Source organism: Chelonia mydas, chromosome 3 (assembly GCF_015237465.2).
Source record: "Chelonia mydas isolate rCheMyd1 chromosome 3, rCheMyd1.pri.v2, whole genome shotgun sequence".
Lineage (NCBI taxonomy): Eukaryota > Metazoa > Chordata > Testudines > Cheloniidae > Chelonia > Chelonia mydas.
Genome location: NC_057851.1, coordinates 53,809,815 through 53,827,390, shown reverse-complemented (window position 1 = coordinate 53,827,390; position 17,576 = coordinate 53,809,815). Strand labels below are relative to the sequence as shown.

Sequence of the window (17,576 nt, the reverse complement as noted above, 5' to 3'; positions counted from 1 at the left end):
TTTATCCTTCCATTTAGTTTGAACTGAATTAGCTCATGATCGCTCGAACCAAGGTTGTCCCCTACAACCATTTCTTCTATGAGGTCCTCACTGCTCACCAAAACCAAATCTAAAATGGCATCCCCTCTTGTTGGTTCAGCAACTACTTGGTGAAGGAATCCATCAACTATCGCATCCAGGAAAATCCGAGCCCTATTATTATTACTAGCACTTGTCCTCCAGTCTATATCTGGGAAGTTAAAGTCTCCCATGATCACACAATTCCCATTAGTATTTACTTCATTAAAAACATTAAAGAGGTCTCTATCCATATCCAAATCGGATCCCGGCAGTCTATAGTACCACTAAGCACTATCCCAGGGGAGGCTATAGTAGCTTTCTTCCCCAATGTATTTTTGCCCAGACAGACTCTGTCTTATCCATTCCGTCACTTCTTATTTCTTTACTGTCTTACCTCATCATTGATATACAATGCTACTCCACCACCTTTGCCTTTATTTCTCTTTCCTAAACAGCATATACCCTTCAATACCTGTACTCCAGTCATGACCACTATTCCACTATGTTTCTGTTATGCCTAGAATATCTGGTTTCACTTCCTGCACCAATAGCTCTAGTTCCTCCATTTTGTTACCTAGGCTCCTCTCATTAGTGTACAAACATCTTAATTTTTGCTGTTTGGCTTCTCTCACATTCTTTACACAATTAGGCACAGATATTCTACCATCAGTATCACCTATTAGACTAGTATCTACACTACCCTTCCTCCTTATGTCCATTCTCCTACCCAGGGCTGTATCCTTTCTTACTTCGTTTTCTTCCCTCTCAATGTTAAAATCCGGCATGGAGATTACCTGAACATCTCCCAACCATCTCCCCCAAATTCATAGTTTAAAGCTCTCAATCAGTTGTGCCAGCCTCCATCCTAAAAGTCTATTTCCCTCCCTGCTCAGGTGAAGTCCATCCTGAGAGAACAGTCCTCTGTCCATGAATGCTTCCCAGTGGCCGTACATCCCAAAGTCCTCCTTATAACACCACTGCCTGAGCCATCTGTTGATCATCATAATCTTGTCGCACCTTGTGCTTTGTACTCCTCTTCACTGAATTTCAGACCAATTCTCCAATTTGTCTTGGTCCTTTTGAATTCTAATCCTGTCTTCCAAAGTCCTTGCAACCTCTCCCAGTTTGGTGTCATCTGCAGATTTTATAAGCATACTCTCCACTACATTATTCAACTCATTAATGAAAATACTGAATAGTACTGGACCCAGAACTGACCGCTGTTGGACCTTACCAGATACATCCTCCACATTTGACAGTAAACCATGGATAAGTACCCTTAAGTATGGTTTTTCCACCAGCTGTGCACCCACCTTACAGTAATTTCGTTTAGACCAGTAGTGCTCAACCTCTCCATACTACTGTACCCTTTTCAGGAGTCTGAAGCCTGAGCCCTGCTTCCCGGGACTGAAGCATGTAACTTAGCTTCACGGGTCCCCCTGTGGTGTGGGGCCCAAAGCAATTGCCCTGCTGCTACCCCCTAATGCTGGCCCTTCACTGCAACCCCACTAAATCTGTCCCGCAACCCCTTAGGGGTCATGACGCTCACGCTGAGAAACACTGATCTAAATGAGTTGATGTACTCTCTGGAAGACCTCTGCGTAATGCCGGGGGTTTGTGTATCCCTGGTTGAGAACCACTGGTTTAGACCACACTTCACTAGTTTGCTTATTAGAATGTCATGTCAGGACTCTGCCAAAAGCCTTATTAAAATCAAGATATATCACACCTACTGCTCCCCCCTCCCCCATACATGAGGCCTGTAACCCTGACAAAGAAGCAAATTAGGTTAGTTTGGCATGATTTGTTCTTGACAAATCCATGCCGGCTAGTCTTTATAACCCTATTATCCTCCAGGTGTTTACAAATGGTTTATTTAATAATTTGTTCCAGTATCTTTCAAGATATTAAAGTTAGGCTGACTGCTCTGTAAATCCCCAAGTCCTCTTTATTCCCCTTTTTAAAAGACATTCTATGTTTGTCCATCTCCAGTCCTTTGGGACCTCACCCATCCTCCATGAGTTCTCTAAGATAATTGTTAACAGTTCCAATATTCCTGCAGCTAGTTCCTTAAGCACCTTAAGATGCATTTCATCAGGCTCTGCCAACTTGAATGCATTTAACTTCTCTAAATAGTCTAACTTGTTCTTTTCCTGTTTTGTCTTCCATTCCTTCCACTTTGTTGTTAATATTAATTGTGTTCAGCATACAGGTGGCTGGAATCTGGTCTTGTGTGGTGTGTTTGCGGGGAGGGTGTAAGTGTAAAATATCCAGCATGCTTTTGAGGGTTTAAAGAGTAAATAATTCAAAGTAAAAAACTTCACAGAGATTTTAATCCTGAGAGATAGCAAAATACTGGTATTTTCAACAGTCAGAAAAAAAGAAATAGGAGGAAAAAATATAAAGTTCCATTTTGGAAAAGATTAGTTTAAGATGACAGTGGGACAAGCCAAAAGGAGATATCTTAGACATATTTGGAGACACAAGACTGGAGTGACAAGACAAAGGACAGAGATTTGGTAATCATCTAGGTGAGGATGAGAGAAGAGATGGGGAACAGAGACATAACCTCTAAGTGATACCAATGGATAAGAGAACAGGGGAAAGGAAAGGATAAGACACCGCTGAAGAAGATTACATGGTGATCACAGCGATGCAGGGGAAACCAGAAGAATGCAGAGGTGAGGAAGCTGTGAGAGGATCTAAGGAAGAGGTGTGATCAGCTATGCCCAAAGAAGGAAAGAGATAAAGAAAACTACATAAATGTAAGAAGCTTTCAGTCTGTGAAGCAATGTTGGCCTGTGAAACACTTCCTAGTGGTCCAAGGAGAGCTGGCTAGACACATGGTGCTGACTTTCCTTGTTTCCAGCTTTCACATCATATTAAATACAGGAAAAGATTTATTTTTAGCTAATGTTTTTTTTCCACTGAAGCTATACTGCTGTATGTAACTGCCTCAGCAATATTATGCTATTGAGAATGAAAGGGAAAGTGGACTGCATATTCCTGAATAACAGGGGAGATGGACCACACTAAGAAAATATTTGTGAACTCCTGCTTTAAGTTTTAGGAAAGGGAATATAAAGGCATACTGGAAACTGTGTGTGTATTAGTAAAATAAGGAAAGTTGAGTGAATGAAAGAAGTAGTGAGGGAGACTGGGAGGCTGGGGCAGTTGTGGGATAGTAGAAAGAAAACATCAGAACCTGGGAAGGAGGTAAAGTAGAAGAAGAGAAGGCTGTTGAAAGAAAATCTTGTGTTTTTTTTATTTTCTCAGATTCTAGGCAGAGAAGTATTAGAAAGAGAAGACGACAGTTTAAAAGGGAGTAGAATGTAAAGAAGATTTGGTAGAGTTTAGCAGTGAAGAGAGAAGGAGAAATATCAAAATTAAGATTGACTCAGTAATCTTTTGCATTTCAGACATCACTAGTACCATATCTCTCAACGTGCCACAATCCGTAATTGGGATAAAGCATCTCTTGGAATGAGCAACGAACAACCCAGAAAATAATTACCAAAAATCAATAATTTCTCTCTGCAGCAATCTATGAAATACTGATAGAAAATACTTTGCTTTTAACTTATTTTACATTTATTATGAATAAAAGACAAAAAGTACCTTTACTTCTTCACACAGTTCTGTAAGGCGAGCTTCTACATCTATGTTCTCTATGGAAAGATTAGGGTGCATATGCATGAAATTATATTTTACCAAATTCAGACCCGTATTTTCCAACTTGTAGAACAAATCAACTTCCCTCATAAAGCAATTTAACAAAAAAGACTCAAAGAAAGCTTGATGTCATTTAAAGTACTACCATTAACTTGAAAACTAGTACATTTCAAAATCTGAGCTATAACGTTTCAACTAATTATTAAGACCCTGAGTCTCTATGATATTGTTTCATTTTATTTTATAATTACATTTGCCTATTTTTTTAAAAAATCTCTCCTGTAGCTGTTTGAAAAACAATGAGAAATGAGTAACTGACAATATTGAAGGACCAGGGACACATGATATGCTGACAAATACACAAAGAAAACCTTCTGATAAAGAGAGGAAAAAAATTCCTTTAATCTCAGTAACCTTAGATATTACCTATAACAATTTAAAGCAAAACATTTTCATATAGAAGTGTGATTTTTTAATTGATGATATCTCTTTAAAGTAAAGCAGCATAATAGAATGGAATTGACATTTGTATCTTCGTGATTTGAAGTTCATGATTTAAATCAAGACTACGGTCATTATGATGCAATTAGATCAATGTGGCTGGACCCCTTCACAGCCTCACTCACTTCAACAGGACTCATCCTCATGGATTGGATTGCAGGATCAGGGCCTAACGGTTGATTATATGATGTACATTCCTTATTTCAGGTAACACATAGGCTTCAATCCACTTCTAAATGTGAAAAACTAAGCACATAAGTAATCCTGTTGAAGTTAGCGGGATAGCTTGCATGCCTAATACTCACACGTGTAAGTGTTTTTTGGAGCTCTTCCACAGTTATAAACAATTATTTTCTGAACTTTATAAACTGTTCATTTTTCTCAACTAAAGAAAACTTCTGGACTAAAATACTTTCATATCAATAGACAATTTTAGATTAATAAAAACATTAATTTATTCTTTTAAGAAGTCTGTGTAAACACAGTTTTGTATGTACATAAGCATTTGTATTTGGTTGTACATCTGATGTACATATAATTTGTATATGTATTTATATACTTGATACTGTAAAAATAAACATTTTGCATAAAATTTTCTAAAGCACCTAAATGACTTAAGAGCCTAAGTCTAACTAGAAAGGGGCTTATACACTCTTAAAATTTTTATTCTTTAAAACTGTTCTTTTAAATATCTGCCAAAGTAAAGTTATCAGAAATACTACAGCTCTGAAATAAGTAACAATTAGAACTATTTTGTCTATGCATTTGGAATGGCAGCATTTTTGTTTTGAAAGAGTTTAGAGCATAGTAGTAGAATCTGATCATGTGCAGGGCTGAGAATGGGGCACAACCTATTTACAATTTACATAAAAAAGCGGGTAGCAAGTGAATGCCAAGATCACTTACAAAACAATTGCATATCTCTCACCTACTCAAAAAGAATCTGTTTTTAAAGAAGAGTTCTCTCAGATGAAATACCTTGTCAAGTAAGTTGGCCACTAAAGTTACCATTTTTGTTACCTTAATTCAAATTATTCAGGGAATACATATTTGTTCAAAAAGAACTACTCTTTCTTTATCATTTCAAGTTGTCAATATTGTGAAATCGCACACGACGGCAGCTTGAAATAAGATCACAAAATGTGGATGACTTATTTATAAACATATGGCACATAAGAATTTCCAAAAAGTAGAAATATTTACTCACACTGTTTAGTAAGAATGAATTTAGTGGTGAAATTAACAGGACTGTTTGCAGAGTAAGGGCCAGATCTTACAAAGATTTATGCACGAGCCTCACATCATGAACTCTCAGGTCTGGTCTACACTGGTGGCGGGGGGATGGGCAGGTGGTGTCGATTTAAGTTACGCAACTTCAGCTACATGAATAACGTGGCTGAAGTTGACGTACTTGGATCTACTCATCGCGGTGTCTTCACTGCGGTGAGTTGACAGCTGACGCTCCCCCGTCGACTCCACCTGCGCCTCTCACTCTGGTGGAGTACCGGAGTCGACAGGAGAGTGCTCAGCGGTCGATTTATCACGTCTAAACTAGACACAATATATCGACCGCTGTTGGATAGATCGCTGCCCGTCGATCCTCTGGGTAATGTAGACAAGCCCTCAGTAGTCTCACTGATTTATACTGCCAGGAGATAATTTATTTCCTCAGTTGTCCTTGATTTTTATGATATTGTAGGTATTTCAAAAAATGGAATACCAGATAACTACCCTAGACAAATCTGTATACAAACAGTAATTTAGGGAACATTCTGCCATCTTACCTCAGGCTGCATGAATAAAGATGGCAGAATATACCTCAAAATTAATGTTTGTGTTCAATTTGTATGGTTAATTCCATTTTTGAAACATTGCAATATCATAAAAATGAAGGACAAGTGGGGAAATACATTTTCTCATGGAAACATATCAGTTAACACTAAACCTCCTGTTATAAAAAATTTTGGATATACTTAATACTTATAGAATGACAAACATTTACTTAATTTATATTAATGGATTTCTTATAATGATTTGGCTAAACTGTATTTAAATTACATATTTTCAAAAAAGCTTGAAAGTAACACCAAATGACCTAATCTATATAACTAAAAGCCTATTTCGTTTTGAGAAATCAAGCTTTCAATTTGTAGTAATGCAAGTTGTCAGAAACTAGTAAAAACAGCAATTAAAAACAATTACATACACTCCTATAATCTAAATAGCTGATAAAGATAATCATCCCCTTCTCCCAACAGCTTAAATGAAAATTTGTCATCTGAGATACATTTTCAGTTGTGTGTGGGACCATGCAAATTCAGTTACTTGTGAAAAAAATTATATGGCTTATTCAACTATCATCATGCTGAAGGTTTACCGTGCATGTCAACCACAACCCAAAATTGATTTTATATCCCAGTTATAATACTTTGAGGAACAAGTTGAAAGATGAAACAAACTGTAATACTATAATTAACTGAATATAACTAACCTTCAATCATACCACCTTATAAAGTAAAATATTCTGTATCAGTAATGTTCATCCAGCAATGATTTGATATGATTTAGCTGGCTCTTTGGTTAAAAAAACTGTGAAAAATTCCAGACAAAACAGAGTCATACTTGGTCTACGCTAGGCCTACAAGAAGTCTCTGCACTGCCATGCAATAGACCTGCGACTGATTTGTGGACCAGTTTCTCTCTCCCCACCTCTGAGCTGGAGTGTCCTACAACATCATCCTCCCCTGGCCAATTATGGAAAAGTGCTGACAATCTCCAAAGAGAGAACAGCTGCAATTTAAGCCTTGAGAACTGGTTGGTTTAGAAATAAGAGAAAACAAGTTGGGAGGCTCCAGCAGAGACATGGAAGATTCCCCAGGAAGAAAATACATTCATCTTTATCATTTAGAAATCTAAAGTTGTACCAATTAATGAAGCTAAATGAAATTCTTGTTTTCTCCAGTTATTTGATTTCAAATCAGCTGAAGCCACTTAACTATTCAATCACTTCTATTTTATTAAGCAGAAAGAAACTAAACTGAGTATCAGTAACGGTAGCTCATTCCACTGATATACAGTGCTAGATTTAGCCCAGTCACTGTTCTCACTGGAGTTCCACACATTTGCATCAGGGTTGAATATGGTCCTTAGTTTTTTTTGCTCCACCTTAAACCTGAAACAAAAATACTCTGCACTAATAATAAAAATCTAAGGGATTATATCACCTGCTTTAAAAACATACCTAGATAGGCGTCTCTCTGGGTTCGTGGATATTTTCTTCTGAGAAGGCGTTCATAAAGGACCTGCATGCTGGCCTTGGCTAGTTATAAGGATTGCACACAGATGACTAGTTACTACACTCTTTTTTTTTTCCGATCTGTGCATATTTGCCTTAAAGTTAGTAAGAAAGTTTATTGCTAGCCTAGAAATTAGTGCAATTAGAATAGAACATTAAAGCATATAATTTTAGTAAAGTTTCTAGACTAGGTGTTACTCATGATGTACATTAAGGCTGTTTTTGAAATTTCCTAATGTCTGTTTTGTTTTTTAAAAACGAACATTGATCAAATGCTAACAATTAAGTTTATTTATAAAGTCCAACAGTATTTTGCATATACTGTTGCAAATTCAATTTGTTTAAAAAAAATATAGATCAACATTTTTAAATGAATAAAAATGTACATCATAGAATTAAGTGAACAAAAGAAACAAAATTAAAGCAAGATAAAGACATTTTATTTAAAACAAAGGATAACAATACTTTTTATGAGATTTAAAAAGGATTTGGGATTTTTTCCCAAAAAAGCCTATTTGAATCTCAGATATAAAATATACTTTACCATGTAAAAACTCAAGATAAATAGTAACAACAAATGGCAAAAATAAAACATGTAATATAGAATGTGAAAATCTAGTGTGTAGGGTTTTTTTGTTTATTTTTAAAGAAGTGCAGTTGTCTCTGATTATTGCTAGTTTTTAAAGAAAACTGTCCTTGTTCTTAGCTATCAGTATTGGTTATTTTCCAGAAGCAAAAGTGAATAATGTTAGAAATGTTAGTATCTGTATAAACAGCTTTAGTCACTGTTGTCATATAAATAGTCCAGATCTAAGCATATACAATATAACAGAAATAACAGAAAAAAAAATTCACAGATAAGAAAAAAAAAGGATATGAGCATACTAAACTGTAAAGATTGAGAAAAAAAATTAAAATATAGAAAATGTTATCAATAAATGTACAGCATATATAGAAGATGAGTCAATTTTCAAAGCACTAAATATATTATTTTTGATTATTTTGGTTCAAACTTGCAGAATCTCAAGGTAAATTAAAAAGAAAAGGAGGACTTGTGGCACCTTAGGGACTAACAAATTTATCTGAGCATAAGTTTTCGTGAGCTACAGCTCACTTCATCAGAATGCATCCAATGAAGTGAGCTGTAGCTCACGAAAGCTTATGCTCAAATAAATTTGTTAGTCTCTAAGGTGCCACAAGTCCTCCTTTTCTTTTTGCGGATACAGACTAACACAGCTGCTACTCTAAAAGGTAAATTAAGATTCTGAAAGTACGTATGAGCCCAACCCACTTAAGACTATGGGAATCTTTCCACTGACTTCAATGGGCCTTGGATGATACTCTACAGTTGTATTATTCAAATCCCGGTTTCTATTTTATTATATATTTTTTATTTTATACGATGTATTAGGGAATTGAAGAAAAAGCTGTGATTCATTCAGGAGTTCAATCTGGAGTTTCAATTAAATAATTTTGGTATTCTAAGCATATCTTTACATAAAGAGTAAAACTAATAGATACTATTTGGCACATAAGGCGTTTTCTTGCTAAAAGCTGAGTTATTCACATAAAAAGGGTGTTCCCCACCACAGGAGGATTAAAGTAATTGGCACACAATATACTTTGTACTGTGACTAAAAGCACTGCTCCTGTTCTCCATGATAGAAAGCCTAGTTTCTAGTGTAAATGGTACTTTAATGAATATAAATTTTTATGCAGAAAAAAAAACACCATATCAAATAGATTACAGTAGAACCTCAGAGTTACAAATACCATGGGAATGGAGGTTGTCTGTAACTCTGAACAAAATGTTACGGTTGTGCTTTCCAAAGTTTACAACTGAACATTGACTTAATACAGCTTTGAAACTTTACTATGCAGAAGAAAAATGCTGCTTTCCTCTGTGTGTGTGTGTGTGTGTTGGTTTAACATAGTACTGTACTGCGTTTCCTTTTTTTTTTTTCCCTTTTGTCTCTGCTGCTGCCTGATTGCGTACTTCCGGTTCCAAATGAAGTGTGTGGCTGACCCATCGGTTCATAACTTTGTTGTTTGTAACTCTGAGGTTCTACTGTATTTATGGGGTATTCCTCATATTAATAAATTCTTTTCTTTCATTTTTTGCCAACACTTTTCATGTCTCAAAGTCCTGCATGGTAAATGCCTACTGATTACTCATCCTATAATGTTAAAAGACAAAGCAAATTAACAGTAGTGGAAATGTTAACCCCTATCAAATAACATACTCATGGATTCCAAAATGCCCTTCCCCCTTTTTTTTTAAAAAGCCAAAAAGTTTTAATGTTCAACACAAACGTGCTTGATGTAAACTCTAGTGGTCCTTGAGAATGCCAATGCATTATCCCTTTACACCGATGCCATCTTTTTGGTTGCACAACTCAAAACTGACATTAGCTTAGTACTAATCCTGCATGTTAGAGTAGGTCTACACTTAAAATGCTACAGCATAGACATTGCCTACATCGATGGGAGAGGATCTCCCATTGGCACAGGTAATCTCCCTCCCTGAGAGGAACCTACTCGCTCTGTCTACACTGGGGGTTAGGTCAGTATAGCTATGTCTCTCACGAGTATGGATTTTTCACACCCCTGAGAGACAAAGATATACTAAAGTAAATTCCGATTGCAGAACAGACTTATTAGAAGAACTATATTTTTAAGCAATATTTCCTTAGCTCCATCTGCAAAAGGTGGCTGATTCAAAATATGTTCTCTAACTGTTCAATTTTAATCATGATGAGAAAGTGGCTACTCTCAAAACTAAACTTAATCTTACTGACTGTTCAGCTACATAGATTTAGTCCACAGCGTAATCTGTTCTTCCGAAGTCTCAGATAATTAATATGTCAACTTAAGAGCATCCAGCCTTTAAAAAACAAAAAATTGACTGAGAAATAATTTCTTCTTGAGGCCTTATTTTCAAGTTTTCCCCATGATGTTCTTTTCAAATCAAAACTTACTGCATTTAGATTTTTTTTTTTAGAATCAAACTTTAAACTTATTTATATACAACAATCACATTTCCTTACAGCATGCACATAGGCATAATACAGTATTTAGACTGAGGTGGGGATTTGCTTCAAATATTTTTAGTACTAATGTATTGATTTGAAAAAGCTATAAGAAAATAATTTAAGATCCTGTAAAGCCAGTTTGTTAATCTTATTAACTTGATGGCAGTGTTTTTTGTTATATTTTTGATCATTACTAAAAGACTCATTTCAATTCCAGTAGTAAAATAGCAGGTGCACAACAGGTACCAGGTATAAGATGAATTATATTTCAATCTAGAAGAAAGGAGAGAAAACAGGCCTTTCTAAGGAGCACAGCAAGAAGACAGAAAATATCTTTGTGATAGAAAATAAAAGTGATTTATTTTATTGTGTTCAGCATACCCAGTTCTATTCGGTGTGAGGAGGGGAGCTCCTTTGCTACCAGGATGAAATAGCTGTGTAACCCTTTAAATGCAAGCAGCAAACTGGCACAAAGTGTGTAGTGGAGATTGTAGGCGTGATTCAGGAAGGACTCCGCAATCACAAAACTGCAACCCTAAAAAGGATTAGTATACATATTAATTACATACTATAAAATTGCATTATAAGAATAACTAAAAAGATGTTCTATAGATCATCCTCCACCCCAAACTCATCTGAAACAAACTCATCCATAGCCCTGCAATGTCCACTGGAGTGCCATCTCACAAAAAAGATAAACACAATAAATTAGTGCAGTCAAGTGATTAAAAAAATTAACCATGATTAATTGTACTGCTAAACAATAACAGAATACCATATATATAAATTTTTTTGGATGTTTTCCACATTTTCAAATATATTGATTTAAATTACAACATGGAATACAAAATGTACAGTACTCACTTTATATTTATTTTTATTATAAATATTTGCACTGTAAACAACAAAAGAAATAGTATTTTTCAATTCACTTACTACAAGTATTGTAGTGCAATCTCTTTATCAATTTGTAAGCGCAATTTACAAATGTAGAATTATGTAAAAAAAATAACTGAATTCAAAAATAAAACCATGTAAAACTTTAGAACTTACAAGTCCACTCAGTCCTGCTTCTTGTTCGGCCAATCGCTCAGACAAACAAGTTTGTTTATATTTGCAGGAGATAATGCTGCCCGCTTCTTGTTTACAATGTCACCTGAAAGCGAGAACAGACATTCGCATGGCACTGTTGTAACTGGCGTTGCAAGATATTTACGTGCCTGACTTGCTAAAGATTCATATGTCCCTTCATGGTTCAACCACACTTGTTGGATCATATTAAAGAAGTTCTGTATTAAAATCACAAATGAGTTTGATTCCCCATAGTTTAAATTCCAGGGTATTACTAATTAAGAGGTCTCTTGGTTTTTGGTATTGTTTCTCTCCCTCTATGTGTGAAACTTGCAAGCTGCTAATTGTGTTAGTACATTTCTAAGACAGAGTCTGTTCTCAAAGCAATTCTTTGTAACAACAACTACTCACAGAGAGAGACTCAAAGCAATACTCTGTAACAACAGAAACAGCACCCAGAGACTTCCCGCCCTTTTGTTGTATTCATCTCGCTTTGTTAACAATTGTGATTAAAACAGAGATAGAGGATGTGTGTGGATAATAACTGAATGATCAGGGAGGTGCAAGCCTAAGAATCCAGTGTCCATCAGCTGAAGAAGGCATCAAGTGGAAATAACCAGAGGACCCCGGAGGGCAGACTGGAATCCACCCAACAGCCTCAAGAATGGAAGAACCAAAAGAACAAGATAACATCTAGCAGCACGGAGCCGTCAGGAATGTGCCATCTGCTGACTGATTCAGCAACAGCATGATGAAGCAATTCCCATAGACTGGCATAGGAAGAAATTCCTATAAAAATGGACTCTAGAAAGCGAGAACTTTGGGGTCTGATTCTGCAAACCAACTTCCAGGAGCATCAGATGTGCATCTGACAAGGCTCTGCTCCCTCCTCATGCCCAGGCAACCTGGCCAGTGGCTTGGCATGAGCAACTCTAAGGCTGGTAACTATGATAACAACCTTGCAGAACCTCTGTGTGTGTGTGTGTATGAATGAATGTGTGAATAAATATGAGATTGAATGGAATGTTATAGCTATAACTAACTGCTTACTATGATTCTTTCTGTATTCAAAATAAATGTGGTATTTTGCCTTTTCCCCTTTAATAAGATGCTGCTGGTTTTTATTTTATTGGTATAACACGCTGACGATGGGTTCTGCTTGATAACGATCCAAAGCAATGCAGACCAACACATGTTCATTTTCATCATATGAGTCAGATGCCACCAGCAGAAGGTTGATTGTCTTTTTTGGTGGTTCGGGTTCTGTAGTTTTCACATCGAAGTGTTGCTCTTTAAGACTTCTGAAAGCACGCTCCGCACCCCGTCCCAATCAGATTTTGGAAGGCACTTCAGATTCTTAAACCTTGGGTCAAGTGATGTAGCTATCTTTAGAAATCTCACATTGGTACCTTATATTCTGTCAAATGTGGAGTGAAAATGTACTTTAAATGAACAACATGCGGGGTCATCATCTGAGACTGCTATAACATGAAATATATGGCAGAAAGCGGGCAAAACAGAGAGCATAAGACATACAATTCTCCACCAAGGAGTTCAGTCACAAACTTAATTAATGATTTATTTTTTAACGAGCATCATCAGCATGGAAGCATGTCCTCTGGAATGGTGGCTGAAGCATGAAGGGACATACGAATGTTTAGAATATCTGGCACATAAACATCTTGCAATGCCGGCTACAAAAATGTCATGAGAATGTCTGTTTTCACTTTCAGATGACATTGTAAATAAGAAGTGGGCAGCATTATCTCCTGTAAATGTAAATAAACTTGTTTCTCTTAGCGATTGGCTGAACAACAAGTAGGACTGAGTGGACTTGTAGGCTCTAAAGTTTTAAAGTTTTATTGTTTTGTTTTTGAGTGCAGTTATGTAACCAAAAAAATCTACATTTGTAAGTTGTGCTTTCATGATAAAGAGATGCACTGTGGTACTTGTATGAGGTGAATAGAAAAATACTATTTCTTTTGTTTATCATTTTTACACTGCAAATATCTGTAATAAAAATAATATAAAGTGAGTACTGTACACTTTGTATTCTGTGTTGTAATTGAAATTAAAAAATTTGAAAATGTAGAAAAAACCAAAATATTTAATAAATTTCAATTGGTATTCTATTGTTTACCAGTGCAATTAAAACTGCAAATAATGGCAATTAATTTTTTAAACTATGATTAATTTTTTTGAGTTAATCACAGGAGTTAACTGCAATTAATCGACAGCCCTACACTAAATATTTTAAGTTTTCTATAAAAGGGAACTTGAAACATACATCATAGTCCTTTGGTAAAGTTCTTCCCTTTACATCATGTCATTAGGCATAGTAAAGTGCCTTTAATTAAGTTTGCCCTTCGATACCATTAATTCAAAAAGAATTATTACCTAATAAACATCAGAAATATTATAAATAAAATAGTCAATCGATAATATTCTTACATCTGCTGATAATTGTTTTGTGTAGTTATTGCCGAAGACCACACTTTCAAGAGTAGGAATCACAGTGTCCCTGTTCTGTGCTGGTGTGTTCCTGTTTAACCAAGTATTCTTCACTGGACGAGGAAAGCTGCCAGAACCATTTAAAAATAGAGAAAAATATCCACTTGATTATAAACACAAAATGAACCGAATACATGTAATAAGGAGTGTGTGCCACAATTATTTATCATAGTAGCAGAAATTCTTAACACAAATCATTTGTGTTTTTAATGAAAGTCAGAGGGAATCAAGATGTTCAGCTAATTACTGGTTTTGAGTCCCTTCTTACAACAACTGCAAAGCTTGTTTGTTGAAAATTTCTTGAAAAGTATTAAAAAGGACACCTTGGATGATCAGATTTTTAAAAGTATTTAAAAATATTTCTGGGTGAACTGGTAACATTCTGCTCCAATGACGACTGTAGCAACATGAAAATTACTACTTCGTTTTAGTGTCTCTTTTCACATTTTACTGAGTTGAGATATAAAGTTAAATTGCTCCATTCACTCACTATTGTCAGAGCTAAAACTGGGAGGAAAAATTTGCACATATAGAACACCAGCAAATCCAAAATTTTTGCCAGTATTGTATAAAGGTGCCATGGAAGAATATTACCCTGATTCTCTGAAGACATCATACATACAAATAAGAACAGTTTTTGCTAGCAAACACGAAATTTGTGTACCATAGCTAAGGCAGCTTAAATAATAAATTCACCTTCCTGGAATATCATTTTGCGGACTGACATTTACATGTGCACTTTGTGCATTGGAACTCATGAGAAAGAGTTCAGGGAAAGAGAAGGAGCTGACATGGAGTATTTGAAGATTCGGAAGGAAAGCAAAGAAACATACTTTAAAGAAAAATCGGTGTTTAAATAACAAAATCAATATTACTTGTGTAATGCTGTTTGTTTTTCCACCCACCACACTTATTTTTGATGTGTTCTGTAAACATAAAAATTAGTGATTTCTCCCCAACCCCCATATGAGGAACAGTTTAAGAGAACTTGGGAAAGGTGTTTGAATACAGAGTCTATTGACTCCTACAAATTTAGGAGACTAGGCAAAAGATGATCAATAAAAAGACAGGGCAGATGTTAATGCCACTGTGACAGTGACAAGAACCTCAAAAGAAAAAGGCCAGAAACAAGGTCAAGGGCAGCAATGACGGCAACCGCAAGTGTGCTTATTGCAGCTACTGCAGGCATCTCCTTGTCTATTGGCCGTTAACCATAGTCAGCAGCTAATCCTTTTGGCTTTTGCTGTTGAACCAAATAGTCTTCTTCTAGTAATTCCCCACTAGTAGATGAGCCACCACTTTCTCCGACTAGTATGTAACATAAACTGCTGTATTGCAAGAGAAAGTGTATCAGTCACCTATTAAGGTCAAAAACATTGACATAATATATTTACTTAAAGAACTGCATAAAAATGAGCTTCAACAGTGTTTCTGAGTTAGTCCCAGACTCAACACCATTGTTGACTTGTACTGTAAAACTAATAAAGCAGATGTAGTCAGTGTTACAGACAGAATGTATATTCTAAAAAGGAGACAGGTAAAAGAAGGATGATTTTGTCGCTAAGATGCTGCTCTGAGATTTTGGTCATCTGGGTCCAATTCCCAAGCTCTGTCGCAGACTGTCTGTGAGAGCTGGTCACTAAGGCTATGTCTACACTGCACACCAGGGGTGCCAGAGAGCAGGGTAAAGTAACTCCTCACTTACGGTCGTCCCGCTTAATGTTGTTACGTCGCTGATCAATTAGGGAACATGCTCGTTTAAAGTTGTGCAACGCTCCCTTATAACATTGTTTGGCTGCCGCCTGCTTTGTCCACTGCTTGCAGGAAGAGCAGCCCGTTGCAGCTAGCTGGTCGGGGCTTGGAACCAGGGTGGGCTGGCAGCCCACCATCAGCTCCCCTAAGTTCCCTGTGTGGCAGCCGCCCAGCAGGCTATCAATTGCCGAGCAGTTCTGGTGTCCCTCCCACCACTGCCGTGTGCTGCTCCTGCCCCCTGCCTTGAAGCTGCTCCCGGGAGCCTCCTGTTTGCTGTGCAAGGGGTGGGGAGGAAGAGGGGTGCTGATGTCAGTGTCCCTCTCCCCCTGCTCCTTGACCCTATCTCCACAGAGCAGCAGGGAGGACACGACAGGGCTCAGGACAGAGGGAGCTTACTGGCAGCAGCTGCGGTCTCAACTTGCTGATCTACTTAAAAAGGCAGTGTACTTGGAGTGGGGTCAGAGTACTTAAAAGATCAATGTGCGTGTCTCTCTCTCTCTCACACACATACACACACACGGTGTATGTCTCTGTCTCACACACACATGCACCACCCGGCACTCTGGAAAGTGGAGGGAGTGATGTGTTCCAGTGGGATAGCGTGGGTTCTTCATCTGCTTCAGTTTCCTCAGGGAATGTTTGTGGCCACTGCCATGCATCTATTGTGTTTCCTCCCTCCATTCCATTTAATATAGCCTCACACTCCACTGTCTTGTAGAGTGTGAGGCTATATTAACAACAAGGTGTTAACCCTTGAGGGCTCAGCCGAGTGCTAGTTCATCATTTAGCAGCAAGGCATTCCCTGGGAAATATCCCACCCTCTGACTTCACCAGCTCAATCAAGCTTCACAATCATCATTACTGTGTACACTATTAAACTGTTTGTTTAAAACATATACTCTGTGTGTGTATGTATATATGTATGTATGTTTTTGTCTGGTGAAAAAAAATTCCCTGGAACCGAACCCCCCCATTTACACTAATTCTTATGGAAAAATTGGATTCGCTTAACATCGTTTTGCTTAAAGTATCATTTTCAGGAACGTAACTATAACGTTAAGCGAGGAGTTACTGTATTTGTAGCTACATGCCAGAATGAAAAACAAGCTGCATCCACACTGTGGCTTGTAGCTACACAAGCTGGGGAAGGTCTCTGGCAATGGGGAGGTAGCAGGGGAAGGGTCTGGCAGCTCCCTGAAGCAGAGAAAGGATCTGGAAGCAGGGAGCTGTCAGAGCCTTTCCCCAACACAGAGAGAGACTCTGGCAGTGGGGAAGAAGCAGGATACTACATAGCTAAAAACAGCAGGGTACACAGAAGAGGCACTGCTTAAGAGTATAGAGAACCACGTAGGATACATACCCGAAGGTGTGTCTTTACTCACACAAGCAGTGCCTCACTGTCTACGTTGCTATTTACAACTGTTCTAGAGGGACATGCAGAGTATGTACTCTACACATTGCTGTAAAGAGTGTGCAGTATAGACATACCCTTAATGTTTCTTTCCCCAGTTCTGATCTTTGTAATGGCAGGGAAAACAATACTTTCTTTCTAAATAGGCAAGACAAAGGGTGAGAGATAGTCTCTTAAAATGTATATGTACAGCATCAAGCACAATAAGACCCTGCTCTCATTTGGGACATCTAGGTACTTCTGTAATACAAATAATAAATATTCACATAAA

At 37.1% G+C, this 17,576-nt stretch overlaps 1 protein-coding gene across 5 annotated transcripts in view; it reads right to left on the bottom strand.

The window, feature by feature from the left end:
* FAM135A (family with sequence similarity 135 member A) overlaps positions 1-17,576 on the bottom strand; it is a 145,473-nt gene that overhangs the window by 57,888 nt on the left and 70,009 nt on the right. For 3 of the 5 annotated variants that reach the window (XM_027832720.3, XM_037894285.2, XM_037894283.2), the window contains exons 8-11: positions 14,083-14,209; positions 10,942-11,095; positions 7,475-7,552; positions 3,679-3,728 (exon numbers count right to left, since the gene is read on the bottom strand). In XM_027832720.3, coding sequence (XP_027688521.2) covers positions 3,679-3,728; positions 7,475-7,552; positions 10,942-11,095; positions 14,083-14,209 — 409 coding nt within the window. The remainder of the gene's footprint in view (positions 1-3,678; positions 3,729-7,474; positions 7,553-10,941; positions 11,096-14,082; positions 14,210-17,576) is intronic. The other 2 variants (XM_037894284.2, XM_043542461.1) reach the window with 1 other exon arrangement.